This window comes from Lepisosteus platostomus, chromosome 4, assembly GCF_059453375.1.
Source record: "Lepisosteus platostomus isolate fLepPlt1 chromosome 4, fLepPlt1.hap1, whole genome shotgun sequence".
Taxonomy (NCBI): domain Eukaryota; kingdom Metazoa; phylum Chordata; class Actinopteri; order Semionotiformes; family Lepisosteidae; genus Lepisosteus; species Lepisosteus platostomus.
The window spans coordinates 62,721,353-62,740,450 of NC_142614.1; the positions used below are offsets into that span (position 1 = coordinate 62,721,353).

A 19,098-nucleotide genomic window follows, 5' to 3' on the forward strand; every position below is an offset into this window, starting at 1 on the left:
AAGTTTCTATCAAAATACAGACCAGTGCATTTTCACCTCAGACTTCTAGTTCATTACTTTAAAAACACTGACACCTGAGCTTCCTCCCTGTTATTTTATTTGGTAGAAACCAACCACATTTACCAGCTCCTTGTCTTAGTAAAAACAAATTCCGAGCCACAGCTATACTGCTTATAAATGACTGCAAAATTATTTACTCAGTCACTGCAATATTCTCAGAGATACAGGAGGGGTTATGGAATTCTTTGTTGCATGAAAATATTCTGAAGCTACAGTGGAATGCCTAAGGACTGTCATTTAGGTTAGGACATTCATTATTAAATCTCCATTTATATTTAATTAGTTTACGTTTATTAAATCTCACAAACTGTGAAAACGCATCTGCTTTTGTAAGCTAAAGATTTTAAAATGGCACCCCTATCATCAGGTTGAAAATATTCGTCATTTGAATAGTTCGTCCATCCACTTTCTAACCACTTTATCCAGTACAGGCCCACAGGAGAGCCGGAGCCTATCCGGTGTTTTCGAAGTGGTAGAAAGAATGTGAAGCTGAGTGCCTGCTGTGTAGATGGTACTTACATCTCTGTGGCAAACAAGATATATATTATAAATGTACAAGTTGTGTACAATGTACAAGTAAATGTACAATATTACATGTTACTGTATATAGTATTAATACATTTTAAGAGACACTGGTAAAAATATCCCTCCAACCCCCTCTTGATGAAGTGTTCTCTTTTTTAATTTTCAAATATGATAACTCTACACCACGGGTTTAGCTAATACACCGTGCAAATCAATACAAATGTGCCAAATATCAAAATAGCATTACAGAAAATACAATGCTGCATAGCTTTCTATTATAAAAATGAATACAAAAAAAAAATAAAGCATGTACCTTTAAAGTGAATGGATACCATAATTTTCAAGGATGTGTGAGATTAAGCTGGACAGAAGTGCTGGGTAATATGAGTATTAAGATCCGGGGCTAGTTGGAAAAGCTTCTAGCCTTTTTTTTTAAATTAACACCACGAAGACACGAAACCGCAGATTGAGAAAGTATAGATAAAAACCATAGATAAGGAGGTACACGCAGTACATGGTTGCTGTTGTCAAGAATATACCAGTGTCTTACTATCAGATCCATTCGGGCATTCTATGTGTCACTTAGAACTATTGGTAATCTTTGAACGCTAATCATCAATGCCCTTCAGAAAAAATCTCACAGGGAGCCTTTGCAATTTACAGAGGAAATTAGTTATGTGCTGAGTCTTTTAATGCTGAGCACATGGGCTGTGGAATTCTGGAAATACTGAAGTCTACTTAGTTAGGAGCTTAGAAGATAACCCAAGTAAGAAGGCATTATAGTAGTCGAATCTTGATTAAATAAAGGCATGTATCAATATCACCATCAGATAGTCAGATCAAGAATCTTAACAGAGAAATGAGATGCAGGTGAAAGAAAAATACTCATGTCATGCTCCGTGCACGCACTTAAAATTACAGCATGGGGTCAAAGGTACTGTAACACCAAGGGTTTGATTTCATTTCATTTGATTTCCATCAATAAAACCACTGACCTCACCAAATGTCACCAGCAGATGTTGGGAGCCCATGCCTGTAACCACCTAGCTTACTACAGTTTTCTTGCGTTCATATCATAATATTAGACAGACGCATATAAAGTGCAGCAACCATGGGATACTACATCTCATTCAGTCTGCATGCAAATTGTAATTAATGTAGCAGAGATACTTAGTTCTTAATTTATTAAACAATTTGTGCCACAGTTTTCTAGACTTTGGTTTACTTATCCTTGAGATGAAATTTTCCATGGCTGGAGCTGATCTGTTGTCACCTATTCTATACTGATTCTATACCACTTACTCTATTCTGCGTTTCTTAAAACTCCATCTTGCTCCTCTGTTTATATGAAATCATAAATCATTGTTTTAAACTCAATTTGTATAATTTCCAAATAGAGAATATTGTATTATGCTCACAATTCCCTAATTCACTATCTCACCTCTGCTTTTTCATCTTTACTGCTGAAAAGACTAGGTCAATACAGGCATTCCATCTTAAGGGTGGTCTGAGATAGTAAGCAACCATTAGCCATGTGTACCATTTGAATTCAGCAGCTAACATCCCTCAATCTATGTGAGGTATATCAAAATTGAGTATTATAATCACTTCATTCTTTCCTGCTTAATATTAAGTGAATGGAAATCACAGTCACATTTGTCAGTTTATCCTGTGAGGGTATTGGTATAGTACTGCCATGCTTACCAGGAATAAGCAGTTTACTGATAATGGATGGATGAATGCCATTTTTAAGTATTTATAATTCATAGGTTTTCCATTTCCTGTCCAAGGACAAGTAAATAAAAAACAGCATAAAAGGTTTAAAGATATATTCAGACTAGAAGAACTGTAACTGTAAACAAATTGGGTTTTTCCTCCTGTACAAAAGGCTTTTCCATGTCATATGAAGAAAATTAATAAAACCACAGCTTTTATATAGCACTCCTCAATGAACAACCGTGAATGTGACCAGCAAGCTAGTTGTAAGCTTCACATAGAAAAATAGAGAAAAAATAGTTCGAATGTACTCAATTTTTTAAATGCGCTGAATCAGATCTGTTCAACAATGCAGATTTCAAACATAAATCTCCACTTTTAGAATCCTTTTTCCATCATCTCAGTTGTGAACACATTGGATAGCCTGATATTTTTTTTTCTAACACAATTCTCTTAATGTGTTAAAAACAAGGTACATTTAAACACAAAGATATGGCTCCTGTAAACAACAAGATGTGAGTTCCCATTTTTCTGGACACAGAAAATATTTAGATTATCTAGAATTTTAGTTGCATGTGAACTGAAAAGTAGCCAACAAATTTCTCTCTCCTCTTCACCCTTAACATGTTGATAAATTAAAAAGCCTGGCTGGATTCTAGATCCCAAGATCTGGATTGGGTAAATACATTAAGAAATCTAGGTATAGTGAACAATTAAGAGTGCAAAATGTCAATTTCACAATGCCATTTTGAAGCCTTAACATCTTCCTTTTAATTAATTCAAATCATCTTACAACATATTTAGCAGGGGTTATTCTGAAAATACAGAAACTGTTTAATTTTCACAGATGGTAATGAAGCACAGTTATACTGTTAGGCTTTACATCTCCATCTGTTTTATGTTTTTTCATCTATTTTAATTTTACAAAAATGCATATCTGAGTTACACATTAGCATGATGGTTAGCACTGGTGCAGATATGTATCCCAGATGGTGAGAATGTACCTATTTACTGTAGGACTGACCTTTGGTCTGGCAATGGATGTTCACAGGTGACAAGAGAGATTTCCCTACAGCCAATGGCCTTTTCTATGGCCACTTTTACCCCACCCACTCAAAGGCTCTGACTCCTTCAGGCCTCTGGTACATCACTCCCTCCAACCTTATCCCCTTGTCCACTGGGAATATTGTGCTTCATTCACCTGCATGATCACTATCACCCATTCCAGCTCTGCTCTGCAATGCTGTCTGAATCCTTTTTTTCCAAGACACAGAAAATACCTTCGATTCACCTTCTAGGACATTTTGGTGTGTCTCCTCTCCATGATGCAAAATCTGAAAGTGCATATTAAACTGTGGAAAATAAATAAACAAGAAGCTCCACAAAGTTCCTTTTGCCTTTCTCTCTTCATTTTCCTGTCTGTAATAATCTCATCAGCAAGAATGCAGAGTAGCAACAAAGCACACCTTAGGGAGCATGTCGTAAAGAGAATTTATGGAAAGCTCACTAAAGTAAATTTTGTATTCACTACATTGATTTACACCTTTTCAATTTACTTAAATGGAGCATCAGCTTAACCTCCATTCCTTCTTATTAATGACCTTTCTAGGTGACATTGGATATATATTAAGTTTATAAGGAATAAGAGTTATCTGAAAAAACAGGTTAATATGCACACTATCCAGGAAGCCAACTGGGTCTCAACAAGCTCTTGACACAGACCACCCTCGTTGGTTCAGTCTTGCAGACAACCTGGAGAACAGCCACTTAGCAGTGAGGGCTGCACTGTCTCAGGACAGAATATCTTGCCACATGTCTCTCCCACTTCAGATTTGGAAGGGCACTTACTGTATTTCTACGTCAGGCATTGCTGGCTTTAATGGTAGCTGCTGCCTCCACCCTTCCAGTAGGTCTGTTTCACCTTCGACCTTCGACCTGTTCAATGCCTTTATGTTACATCAGATGTATAGTATACACAGCCAGCTACTGGTCTTTTTCTCTTTCTTGGGTAGAACTCTGCTGGTAGAATGATCCATTCAAAGACCACCATTCCCCAGAGAGACTGCTAGCTTCACAAGAAGCATGGATTTCCTTTTCTGAATGCGAGAGGTCCCTTACGTTTCTCAATGGTGAGAATTCTAATGCCTAGGCATTCAGTCTTGCTGCATTTACAGTACATCAATGTTTTCTGCTGACCTACCACACAATTTCTATACTCGCTCCCACCAGAACACTGGACAAGACGCTAAAAGGTGCACGGCAACTGGCAGAATCTCTCTTCGATGTACTAATCAGCTGGTTGTCGTGACTATGTGGTCCAAAAAAAGATAATTTCCTCCTGCATGTAAATAATCACTGCTTACCTCATCATGAATGGGATATTTAAGACTTCGTCTCTAGGTCACATTCCTCCTCAGTCATACAGCTTCAGTCTCAAACTTTGACATTCCTAGTCTCTTGTTTCTCCAATGTTTTGACCTTTCCTTGATGTTTTGTTTCTGGGTTTCCCTGTGCCCTTTTGCCGGCTACGAACCTTATTATGAACCTTATTACGAACCTGGCTACGACTTGCACACTCCAGTCTGTCAGCCTGCCCTACTCGTGCTAGCACCCTTGCCTTGCCTGCAGAGTTCTCCTTCATGGCCTTGGATTGCTGCTCTCATATTACAATCGAAACACTGGTATACTGCCCAATCGATTGACTCTTCAACATTGAAAGAAACATTAAGTTACTTCTGTAGCCCTGGTTCCCTGAGAGATGAGAAGCCGCTTATCCCCACAGGTGTCTGGGCAGCCTCTGTGCAGGGTTACCAATTTAGAAGAACAGATAGATGTTCAGGTGAAGATACAGAGATAAGGTCATGGTACTTTGCAGGCCTGTTGGCAGTGTTGGAATACTCAGCCCTGTCCTACCTTGTGGATGGAAATATCTATCTATCTTTGGTTGATGGCTACTCTTCTCTTTCAGAGAACCAGGGTTAATGGAATAACTTAACTTATGAGAAAAGATCTTTTGTTCTGAAGAATTCATTTTAAATCAAACTATTTAAGACTAACGTTTTCTAAAAAGCTGCCCAACATTAGAAAAATGAGCAAAAGTTCCCAATTCATCAAAAACAACAGACTACACCTCATCAGTAGTAGGCAGCATGGTGGCGCAATGGTTGGCATTGCTGCCTTGCAATGCTGGGGCCTTGGGTTCATTATCAGACCTAGAGAGCTATCTGCATGGAGTTTGTATATTCTCCCTGTGTTAGCATGGGATTCCTACCACAGTCCAAAGACATACTGGTGAATTAATTGGCTTCTGGGAAAGATGGCCCTTGGTCTGAGCATGTCTGGGTTTGTGTCTGTGTGTGCTCTGTGATGGACTGTCGCCCATTGCTTGCTGGGATAGGGTCCAATTTCCCCATGACCTTAAATTGGATGAAGCAGTTAGAAAATGGATAGATGGACCACAACAGTAGGTACTCTTCTGTTGTTGATTAGATTTTATTTGGCCCATAGAAGAGTGTAATCCAAATAATCAGAAGCATATTGTAACGCTTACGGCCGACAGGTACTGTGTAAGAGCCGGCGTACCAGAGCAGGTGACGTCACCGCCCTTCCCTGTGATAGCAGGACTACAGCTACTGGGCTGTGGAGAGATCTCTCTTTGGCTCACCGGGCTGGGTCCCTGCAGAGTGACACGGGAGTCCCGGGTTCGAGCCCCCGACGGTGGGGGGCCAACCTAATGCGGCAAGGGCGCCCGCCTGAGCCCCTGTTGCGTTACAATATCTTCCATATTTATGGTTATTTATTATGCTCTTTAGCTCAAGTATCACTTCACCCTGTATCAAGTATAAAAAACTAAACTAAATTAAAAACAAAAGGTTCAAAACTTCACAAATACTGGGTATACAAAGCATAGCTCAATAAATGACACTCCCATCCAGTCTACTGCTTAATGAAAAGTAAAAATAGTCTTTATTCCTTTAATATGTCAAAGCCAGACTGAAAGATGAAATTATGACTTCTGCTTGGAGGCAAGCTAGGCAGTTAACAGCTGTCTCATTGGCATTGTTTTAAATGCTAAATTTGATTTCTTCCACTGTGATGCTCTCCCAATTGAATTAGCATCCATTATGGATAAGATGTTGAGTGTAATTGGCTTAAAAGCATTTTTTAAAGTGTAAAACATCAACCTTGTAAGATCCTATCAAACCTTTGGCTCCTAGTATCCAGCAAACAGCAATGTCTAATGCATGTTTTTTTTTAATTACCAGAACACTTAAGGAAATATCCCACATTTTCACAAAACTTTCTAACTAGGGTGTATGCGAGATATACCAAATGCAATGGCTCCGATTTAGAGAATGCTGATTTTATTAATATTTTATAATATCCCCTTTAGCAGCTGTCATGAAGACAAGATTCATTAAAACCCTAAGAATAAGGTATGATTAACTTTCCAACAGGACAACTATCATTTCAGTGCCTTCACAGCATATTAAGAAGTACATTAGAAAAATATTTTAAAGTCTTTTCACTTATACTTTGCTCATCAAAAAGGTATGTAATTACAGATTCTGCAATAAAACCTGGCTAAAAGATAAATACTGCTTATAATGAATTTCTTACTTTAGCAGAAATTGTTTTCTAAAGAGTTTGTCATTCATAATGTTATACACTTACCTACAGTAAGTCTTTAACTTTATGCTAACATTCTTAGTAGCAAATAAAGCATAACTTTACATTACAAAGAACCTCTTGAAATAAATATATATTCAAATCTGCTTTTGGAAAGATACTGATACTGTTCACCATATTGAAAGAAAGTGTAGAAAAGTAACCTCCACATATCGTGCACAGGAAGCACAAAATTGTCTTCTGTAAGTGAAGTGTGTTTATGTCAAACAAGGAAGGCACTACTTCACACAATGTGTGAATTTGGAACAGAAATACGAAACAAACTATTCATCAAGCTACTCATCCATGTTGTGACAGCTGATGCTCTTGAAAGAGCTGCTAAATGAGCTTCTAGGATCAATACCTCCAGCACTCAAACAAGCAAGAATGGTCAATTTTGCTTCCCTTGTCCATTACATCTCTAGTGCATTTAAGGAATTTAATGAGTAACGTACTATATAATAAAAAATACCTCCCACACAAAACAAATGCCAGAGGTTTAGTTTCAGTAAATGTAAAGCAAAGGTTAAACATGTTTACTTTTATTATCATAAAAAAAATATTGATAGGACTTGAACGTACTACTAGCAAACAGTAGTAATACATAGTAAAAAATACATTCTCCACCTGCTAACCCTATACAGTACCACATGGGAAAATAGGGAGAAATGTGAATTACTGGTCGAAATAGTGGCAGTGTTTAGCACTGCTGCCTTGTAGAGCTGGTGCCCGGGATTCAATTCCACACCTGGGGTGCTATCTGTGTTTGAGTGAGTTCGAGTTCTTCCAATGCTCGCGTGGGTTTCCCCCAGGTGCTCTTCTTTCCTCAGACAGTCGAAAAAAACATACTGGTAGATTAATTGGCTTCTGATAACACTGGCCCTGCTGTGAGTGTGTGTCTGTGTGTCTGCCCAGCACTGGACTCCCGTCCTGTCCAGGCTATATCTTGCCTTGTGCCCATTGCTTACGGGCTCCAGGTCCCCCCGTGACTCTGAATTAAAAGAAGCAGTTAAAAAATGGATGGATAGATGTTAATTGCTTAATTTTAGTTATTTTTGGATGTAATTCATTATATACCTTAACAGGTAACGAAGCAACGCAAACCCTCCAATAAATAACAAACACAAACAGGTACTACAGGCTTCTCTGTCTTGCTTCACACGTGAAACTAATACTTCCTGTTCAATGAGCAGCTGATCTCTGACTCTGATCATAAATTTATTAAGCTTAGCTCTGGATGGGTTGTGCCACTGGTATTGAACATAAACCCAGTGGCTTCTATTTTTTTGTATTAAATATCTTTGGTTTTCATGTTGTTAAACCACTATTGAAAACCTTTATAAACTGATAAAAAATAAATGAAACAAAACAAGTGAAATAAATAGAAACTCTTGTGTTTAACAGTGTACCAAAAATGTCTAGGTCCAAGAAATTTGAGCGCCCTTATCTCTTTCTAATTTTGCTTTTGTAAAGACAAGGTGACATTCAGTGATAAAAATATGTCAAAAGAAAAATGCAGCACAAAGAGCTATTCTGGCCTACTGTTTTCTTTTTCAAAGAGGAATCTGCAAAGCCCAGACAGAAGAACAATCATTATAGCATATCCAATTTCCCGTTGCTGGGAAATACTTCTTATGCTGACGTCACCACATTTCAGGTGCATCACAGGCTTTCCTAGAGATGACAGATTAAAGTGAAGCTATAGACTGTGGTGGACTAAAAGTCTGGGGAGGGGTTATTGCCCAGATAAGCTGGGTACCGGTGAGAATGGCTTTATTTCATGCTTGACCAGTTTTGTAGGAACTACTACAGCCAAGTAGTCATCATATGGGCTCATTTGCCAGTACAAGCATGCTAACATTAGACAAGGACTTCAGGTGAAAGGGTGATGCTCAGACAAAGACATCATAATCAGCAAAATTAAACACAGCTACCTGGCAGGGTGGCAAGTCAGCTTCATTAATTATACATTTCTGGTATAAAAAGGTTAATGCCACTTGAGAAGCTGAGAACTGCTTGTACATCACAGAGCCTTGAGATGATGTACAATGAAAAGTTCTATATAAAATAGTCATTGTAATGATGATTATATCACACTGTTTCTAAACAAAAAATCCAAGGAATTTTAGATTGATTTAAAAAAGCCATTACATACAGAGGGAAAGACAAACTGACGGTATTCACAAACATGCAGTACATGAATGGTAGTGAATTTTAATGTACTGAGCATTTGCATTCATATTTGAATATAGTATTTCCCATCATATTTTCATTCACTTCCACACAATTTGGTTGCAAACATTCATTAAGAAAATCCTTCTGTACCTAAAATGACTTACAAAAAGCACTGAGTGTAGATAGGCTGTATTTGACATTATTTTAAATAACAAAATAATGTCAAATTTTCCAAACAAACGTTAAAAAAAACAATTTACCCCCCTTAAAAACAGTGACACAAGAGACTGGGATTTCACAATGAAACCAACAATCCCCCTTCAAGGCTTCAGAAAGAGTTTATCACATTCTGACATTTACGTGAAAATGTCCTGAAATTAACTAGTGGAAATTAGGTTGTCGAAAAAATATTTACGTTCCTTGTGGAATCAGCACAAATTAAACCCATCTTGTGCTTCACTCTTGGGCAAGGAAAGCTTTCTTAGAGGTGTCACAGACCACTGACTGCCAACAGCCAAGGAAAGGTCACCAGTAAGATAATTTCATTCTCTCGCACAGGGCTGATTTAATGGGATGCTGACAGATGAGGCAAATCAAACAAATCCAGTTTATATTCAATTTATGGACTCCCTGGTATCTGAAGATGAACTCATCGGCTTTTTTAACACTTCCGGCAACACCTGGAATCAACTACCTGATATTTCTAAAAGACATTTGTGTTTCCCTACATGTTCAGTTTTTTATAAAATCTCTAAAGTGTTCAGAAACACTTAACCATCTTTAATTCTTAGAAACCAAAACATATTCTAATCAGCAGAGAGTGAAAACAAAAAGTAAAACCCAACATTTATGCGTTGATATAGAATGGCAAACTGTACTATCAATGTACAACAGACTCATGATACAGAATGGTATGAAAGGGCAATACGATATGAACATAATGTGCATAGCTAGTGGTAGTCGACCTCCTTCAGGACAGCCCACAGTCCTGGAGGCTTTACAGGTTGTTTACAATCCTCAGGAGTCAAAGACACATTTTCACCGATATCAATATCAAGGACAATATCGCATTTAATTGATGTAAGAGCCCTGTGAGAATATTTAAAAGCAATCGCTTTTGAAGCCTGAGGTGTTAAGCCTTGTCCCAAACTATTTCCAAAACAAAAAGAAGCATTTAATGGTGATTTGTTACCACTTTCCAAAAGGCTACTGAACAACAGGACTCCAAAATTAATCAAGGAACAATAATGGTTGGAGTAGAAAGGTCACACTGGAATCGGAGTACAAACATATCCATTGAATTGTCAAATTCAAGTAAACACGTCAGTGTAAAAATCTTCTGATTCTGATTTTTAGTAAGAAACTGTGCACATCTACATCTAATAGTAGATGGGAATGTTTAGCAATTATGTGGACTATTTGTTCATGACCTCAGTTTCAATTTGTAAGTTTCATAATTTCACGTATTTTGAGACAGTTAAGAGGGTTCAGCTGTACCAATGGCATTATTCTCATTATTCATAATTTCATGGTTAGAGAGAATTACTTTGCTGACACTTTTATCAAAGGGATTTACATCTCACAACTGACAACCCACTGACGCTAGACAGGTGTGAGCCTGGTCAGTACCTGGACGGGATACCTTCTGGGAAAGCTAGGGTTGCTGCTGGAAGTGGTGTTAGTGGGGCCAGTAGGGGGTGCTCACCCTGCGTCTTTGTGGGTCGTAATAATAATAATAGCTTACACTTATATAGCGCATTTCTGGACACTGCACTCAAAGCACTTTATAGGTAATGGGGACTCCCCTCCACCACCACCAATGTGAACTTGTGTGGAAATAGAACATGTAAGATTGTACTTATTTAATACAGGCCATTACCACAACATTTCCAACAGTCACTACAGGCAGTGAATATTCAAGGACTGGAAAATTGTAGCACCTGTCCACAAAATAGGTAACAAAAGTGAACCAACTAGTAAATACCACTTACTCTTAATTTTATTACATATTATGTTATGGAGATGAAAAGAATGACAGCAACTACAGGGTCATCTCTAGAGCACCATGATTATTCTAGGGGATAACATGGTTTCACAAAAGGACAGGTTTAAAGTTTCACTAACTTGTTTAGAGTTCTTTGAAGTATGACATAAGGCTCTTGACGAAGCTCCTCATAAACAAATAATTCTCAAATTGCAAGAGGTAGGAATTCAAGAAAATACATATACAGGTATTTGGACCAATAATTGGTCAATGAATAGACAGAGTATAATTAGGGTGAATGTTCCAGCTTATTATCAGTGTTTTATATAGTACAGGTAGGAAAAACAAAAACTATAAATAATAAGGATTTTTTACTATAAGTTTGAAAGAACTGCTATTTAAAAAACAGCTGTATACACACCAAAAGAAACACAGAATGTTAAGGCCAGAAGTGTAGAATGTAAATCAAGGGATGTTATATTAAAATTGTACCTTGCATTAATAAGATCTCATTTAAAAGTTGTGTGAACATTTTTGTCACTACATCAACAGAAAAGATCCAAAGAAGAAGATGAGATGCCTTCCTGGTTTTAAAGGAATGCCCTACACTGACAAGCTAAAAGAATGTGATCTTTTAATCTTGAACAGGGAAGAGTGTAAAGGGCCCTCATTCAAGCTTTCAAAATCCTCAAACATTCTGACAAAGTCCACCCACTGGACGTCTTCAGAACCAACAGTGAAACAAGAGAACAACAAACAGAAGTGTGTGTAAGAGAAAGACCAGGAGGCATTTTTTTTCTATAAAGGATTGTGAGAGTCTGACTAAAATACTAATCTACTATCACAGCCATCGCCCTTTCATTTTCTCAAACTGCAATTTTTACCTCGGAGATATTTAATCCTTTACTGTTCTTTTGCTGTTGTAACACCTAATAAAAATCTGCCACTGAATTTTTGCTTTCATTGTACTTGTCATCCCTCCAAATATATTTCTTTACCTGTGTTTGCAATACAATGTACCCCTTTCATAGCTGGATCCATTTTTTATTTAATGCTTTCTTTCCTCCATATTTATTTTTAATTTATTAAATATTTTCTCTGCTTTCCAGCCTTTGATGTGCTTACTCGTGGATGAAGTGTTGTCAGAGATGCTACCCTGGCTTCTTTCAAGAAACAGCTGGATGGGATCCTTGGGTCTGTAAGCTACTGTACAAGCAGCCCAAGACGTTAGATAGGCAAATAGCCTACTCCCATGTACTGTATTCACTTTCTTACACCCTTATAGTTTTAACTGGTTAGGTTCCTACCAATAAAGCTATATATTTTTTCTGCTGAGAGCAAATATCCAGAACTGCATATCCAATACTACCAAAAAAAGCTGCCTACTAGAACTAGCAGTGAACTTGTTCAGCCTACAGAACCACTTTTTAATGCTAAGTGTGCCTTACCTTCCCAAGTCTTATACTGGGGCAAGCAAGCTCTTGTTTCAGGAAAGATGCTGAGATCCCAATGTAATTGGAATGATTATATTTAGGAATTCTTGAATCATTTGACTTAGTAGCTCTGTTTTCTTCATATAAATATTCATTTCATTTATTTGCTCGAGATTTATTTGCCATACACAATTCTTCCTGCTCTCACAATATCAGAGTACATCTGGTATGCTCTCCAGAGTATTTAACAACTAATTGTATTGCATTAGAGTGGGCTAAATATGATACAAGACTGCTTTATTCATACAGTACGTATGTGTGAAGGTGAAAAAGCAGGTGTATAGAACCTACAAAGTTTTATTTTTGTACATACTGTACTGTATATCAAACAAAACAAATACCACACACACCCCAGCCTCAGCAAAATGTCTCTCCGACAAATGTCTCTCCCTCAACAAATATGAAGTGTCTAATTACATCAAATTAGTCTTTTTATGCCAGGTTGCTAATCCTATTTGTTATTCTATTGCTGAGGTATTCAGCCCTTCTGTACATCAGGTGCAAGACAAGGCCTGTGGAAATCTGGCAAGCACATTCACTTTCAGCACTGCTGGTAGGGGCCAGGTGTCTTATTTCAGCTAAATATACTGTAAAATAAATAGCAGAATATTGCAGACAACAAAAACTAATCATCTGCGAAAGTCGGTTTAAACGGCCTTGCAGGACATTTAAAACAGGCATGCAATAATCCAGTGTCTCTTTTTTATCCTTTTTTAGCTTTACTTTTTTATTGATACTTATTGTTTATTTATCCGTATACTGTACAGTGACAAAGCAGAATTCATTTCTGCCCCTGTGATAATTCTTTTATCTACAAGAAAAAAAATAGCAGTGAAATATAGTTATTTTAATGTGAGAAAAAAGTATATCTCGTAAATAGTTTCATATACTGTACATCCATTCAACTGAGCGTCCAAAACACTTGCTTTACCTGCTATACTGTATGTTCATCCACACCATCAGATATTAAGTGTTAAAATATGAACTTCACAGAATGCCACAGAAAAAAAAGATAAAAGGCACCACCTTCACCATAATATTTAATAGGTCAAGTTGTATCACATAATTATCTCAGTGCTCTACAAATCACATCCTCAGTTTAACACCTCATAATTGAACTGATTTTGGACTGTTTTTTATTTCTTTACTTTACCGGATAAATCAATTGAGAAGAAAATCATTTATAACCCAGAGACCCATTTACAGCAGGGCATTAAGCAAAGCAATTTGACAGAAGTACCTTGCTAAAGGGTAAAAGAACTGTGTTTCCAGTCTTGAATCCAGAACCATAATCATTATTCCACACTGTTGTCTTAACACTGTTGCTACTTCAAACTCTTTTTATGCTTTGGCTGAAATTGTATTTTAAACACTCTATAGTTTGTAGCATACTCTTGTCCTGAGATGTTAATATGGAAAGAACCAATATCCTTATCATTCTTAAAGAATTCATCGAGTTGTAAAAGAGCAGCTTGAAGCTGTTGTTAAAAATAGATGGTATGTGACCTGAAAAGAAGAATGTAATTAGTCCTTGATTTGATGTCTATTCAGCGGTATTTGATTACCTAAAGTGCATCAGGTTGTAATACAGCCAGGGTACTGCTATCTGACCTTGAAGCTGTGCATGGCCTTAACACTATCCAAAAACATGCATCTCACCAGACCTAATAAAAAAGAAACTTGTTCATGCCTTCATGTTGAGATTCTGTTTAATTTAATTACACAGCCTTGATAGAGGAATTTCACAAGTTTTTTATGACATAGAAAATTGTCAACATTAAATATAATCTTCCGCTTGTCTGCCCACTCTGGAAATTTGTCTTAATTTTTTTAATGACTTGCTTAATTCTATAACATTTCCTTTATCGCCTATTTTGCTGTAATATGTGAAATTCAAGCAGGTTGACCATTTGAGTCTCAGGATCATTGATATTCACTAAGATGAGAAGTAGTCTTAATACAGATCCCTGTGGTACCCCTAGAATTGATCACCGCAATGTAATAATTGAAGCCACTGTACTCTGCTTTCTCTCCATTAAGTAGAAGTTCTAACTGGAGGGTTGGCCCAATTCTCAGGTGGGGCACCACTGTTGTACCGTTGTGCCAGCATATCGGAGTGTCTCCAAGTGAAATACAGTATGAATGTTTACAAATCCTCCAAAACCTCAGAATGGAAGAAGTAACAGACAGAAAAAGTCAAGTTAAAAAAGTAAGGTTTGGTTGCATGTTAAAACTAGTAATACATGACTTATAATGTTTCATGCTCCATGGAAGACTCACCAGAATACTGTACCTTTCAAACAATTTTAAGAAAACAAAATATTTTTTATATACAGAAGATATCTGTTCACATGAAGAACAGAAGAGGCTTCCATATTTATCTTCAAAAAGAAAGGTATGTGTAGAACTAATGTTAAAGTTGGAACAAAACAATTCTTTATGTTGCACTAACACAACAGGCAGACATTTCCTGCATTGCAGTAGTGAAATTCAGAAGGTACGATGTACAATTCTATATATTTAAATAATATTTCTGTTTGTCATAGCAGTCATTATTAGTTTCAATTACATTCTCTCAGAATTATCTTCCTTTAATGAAGAAACCTGAATATACTTTATCACTTGGTTATAAGGTAAGAATTTAATGACTTGTGACTACTGTGCCACCACTCATAAAATATAAATCACAAGCAGCCATGAAACAGGATTCCATTAACCCTTTTTCTGTCTAACTAGGTGATTGAGTTATAAAAAGTGTCATTATCTTGCATGAGAAACTACAAATTCCTGATTCCTTCAGCTTTTTTCACAGTAAGGTACTGTATTAGCTGAAGGAGATTGTTATTGTTTCCAATTACTGGTAAGGCTGTATGAACAGTGTTTTTTTGTGAAACATAAACAAAACTGTTGTTTTTCCACAGAACATTAAATACAGAAATAAATGCTATTTACAATGATATATTATTGTATCATCCCTAGATTGCATGGTTTGTAGCAAGGCAGAGTTAGTAGTAAATCTGGCAACAATAGACTGATGACAAATATCTTATAATATGGTATTCTTCTAAACATATTCACTCACTGGGGAGTTTCTGCAACCGTAATGCCACACTTCAGAAATTCTTTCTCCTATTGCCGTTTGCACAGTATGTGTAGACTGACTCAGTGCACTGCACTGGCCTGAGGATATCTTGCTATTTCACTGGAGATACAAGCTTTTGCTTTATCTTTTTTGTGCAGTTGTCAAGGATTCTACAGGAAGTGTCAAATGTATTTAAGATTCATTTTAGGCAAACAAGAAACGTGCACCCTTTCTATCTAACCAAGGCAAACACACTTTCATTTCATTCAAATTTAAGAAAAGGTTAAAAAAATAGTTCTCGGCACGCCTTAAAACTCCAGATGATGACAAGACGTTTCATGCATGGTGCACAGATAACAATATTCCATTACTCAATTTAAACTTAAACTCAGATTGAAAAGATTACAAGGGCAAACAAATCTTCAAAGGCATTGATGGATTTGATGCAGTGGACTTTTTCAGAATGAACAGTGAAACGTGACCCAGAGTACACAAGAGGAAACTGTGTGGAAGTGCATTTTGAACCCAGAACATAAAGCACTTACCCAAAGGGTTGTGGGAGTATGGAACAAGCTACCCAGCCTTATGGTTGACGCCAATACAGTACCTTGACTTCCATCAAGATATGACTGGAAGTGATCCTTGGATCAATATACTGTACAGCTATTTACCAAACAACCAAACGTGCCAGATGGGCCAAATGACCTCCTCTTGTTTGTAACCGTATGTTCCAATGTTCTATATTCTCTATCTTTTTTATTTAGCAGGTAGATCTTATCTGATTTAAAACAACATCTGTTTTTGCTGTGCTAGCTAAAAAAGATAAAACTAAGATCTTAAAAATACTACATTCACTGTCACAACTTCATTTTACTGGTGATCTTGATGGTAGTAAATACAAAAGATGTAATACTTGCACGATAATGTGAAGTGATAGAAATGTAAATTGCCAGTCTTTCTATTGAGTTTTTTTCTTTTTCTTTTCAGACAACAAGGTGTTTTTATTTTAGCCAGGCTGAGTACCTGCCAGCACCAATCCTGTGCTATATTATGAGGCAGAAACCTGACGAGCTCCAGGTTGTGCCAGAAGTGCAAAGTCCTCTGGTTCTTCATACTAAGAGTCCTTTGCTCATAGGGGCATAAGCCACAGGTGTCCAGTCCCAGTCCTGGAGGTTATCTAGGTCTCTTTCAAGTAGTAGCACCTGAAGAGTTGGGAGAAACTGTCAAAGTGCTCCAGTCAAGTCACAACTTTTTTTACTCCTCAAGTCCTGAGTTGAAATGAAAACCCTTCGGAGCTCAAACACTTCAGGGCCAGAACTGGACATGCCTGACCTGAATCAAGTCAAAAAATGAATTAAATGTTCTATTAAATGTGACATTACCTCTTCTACATTAAGACATCAAAAAAACAATTTCTGACAATTAAATATACAATTTATCAACAGCTTTCACAGGGCTGTATTATAAAGTGAAAATGTAAAGCCCTTCCTTTCCACCAATATTAAAGACAATACTAAACACTGATGACAATAAAAATCTGAAGCTTTGATTCCTCCAGTGCACTGAGAACTAGCGGGCCTATCTGTATGTGCTGATCTTAAAACCATTCAAAAAGCACCTCAGGAAGAAGGAAAGTACGGTATTACTGTGTCACTAGTTCACATTAAAAATAAAATTATAGACTCTCATGTCTAGTAAATTCAAAACATTTTTAAACACATACCACCAGTAAATAAAAGTGGTTTCATACCACAAAACGTTTTGTCTGCCATTCCATTGCCAATGTCCCATTTAAGTCATTTAAGATTGTAAAAAAAAACAACAACAAAACAGCCTGTATGCTTCACCTTCGCGTACATATTTAATAAAAAGCAGATTCAATTAAAACTACTCATGGAGCCAGGATTTCAGACATTATTGATAAAACCACGTGTGTTGTCGAATCTACCAGCCCCACACGCCAATTAGTATAACTACACCCGTAGTCAAAGAAACATCACCACTCCAAGCTTGCGTCCACTTAAGTACTGTATCCCACACCGTAACCAAAACCACACCCATCTGATTTTTTCCCTCTTATTCTTAGTTCGTAACTTTCTTTAGTTAAAATGGAAACCATGCAGCACAAATTACACTAGAGAACGAATATTCCTAGTTTTCTGTCCACTCAGTAGAAGTGGGTTATTTTAAAATATCAAGTTTAATTCGTGTTGCTATAGCCCTTATGCAAAAAGACTCCGGTTAATGTATTACCTACTTCCAAAAAATGTATTATATCAAACAACACATTTGCAGTTGTGCTTTTAAATGGGTTTTGTTCTGATTTATTTTCTAAGGAGGCTATTCTTGGGGACATCCATTGATGCGCATATCCTAGGAACAAGTTTTCCAGTCTCTTGGTTTAAACAATATAAAAATCGATTTTATATTTTAGAACACTGCTAATTTAAAACAGACCGTTCTAATTGTAGCTTTCACAGCTCACCCTTCTCACATCGAAGTGCAGTTGTGTTACAATGTGATGCAAATTGTAAGAAAGAATCTGTGGCGTTTGGTAAACATGCACGCTTGTAACTGCATTGTTCCACAAACACAACACAATGAGCTAACGTTTTACATCGCGAAAGGGGTTCCTTGGCAACCGTAAGGTTTGAATGTGCGTCGATAAGTTCACCCAAAAAAATAATAAACGCTGGAAATAAACAAATGAGAAGAAAGCTTTTCGCATACCTGTATATTGCATGAGATCTCCGAGTCATCCAACAGCCTGATGGTACATTTAATCTCCTGGTTTAAGGATTTGACACTTGAAGTGCGAAAGCGAAGCATTTTCATTATTCTGTCGTTATTTATTAATTCTACATGACAAAGCGAAGACCTCTGTCACAAGGCAACGTAAAGCAGAAGAACTGGTGTAAAAGGCTACTGAAATGATGAAATGGAAACCATCAGTTGCAAGCAATCGAAGGATCGCCTTGCTGCAGACTAGTAGGAGAGCTCTTTCTGACGTTTGTGATCTGAGCCGCTTTCTGTCCCCAGCGAACAAGCTACTCTGCGCTTCTCTCCATTCATAGTTACTCCAGAAACACGCCTGGCTTTTATTCAACCTGCACATGACCAGTGTCTTTAGACAAGAACACACAGAAAATCGATTCATTCTGTAACTAGATGGGAAATACAAATGCAGTGCAAGACGAAGAACGTCAATTAAAATCCACATATTTAATAATGCATTGCTTGGCAATCAAGAATGTATCTTTAATGTACATGGGAGAGTAATAATACAGCGGATTGCACTGAAAACAATCACATATGAACCGTATATAAAGTACACCGAATTTTTAAGTAAATGTTCACTGTGTAGAATACTTTTGATTTTCAGTGGATGATTGCAA

General features: G+C 37.1%; 1 protein-coding gene across 3 annotated transcripts in view; it reads right to left on the minus strand.

Moving 5' to 3' along the window:
- The window catches only part of frmd3 (FERM domain containing 3), a 94,980-nt gene extending 76,190 nt beyond the window's left edge, over nucleotides 1-18,790 (minus strand). For all 3 annotated transcript variants that reach the window (XM_088630180.1, XM_088630178.1, XM_088630177.1), the window contains exon 1: nucleotides 18,434-18,790. In XM_088630180.1, coding sequence (XP_088486306.1) covers nucleotides 18,434-18,538 — 105 coding nt within the window. In that variant the 5' untranslated portion in view covers nucleotides 18,539-18,790. The remainder of the gene's footprint in view (nucleotides 1-18,433) is intronic.
- Between the last annotated feature and the right edge of the window lie 308 nt (nucleotides 18,791-19,098).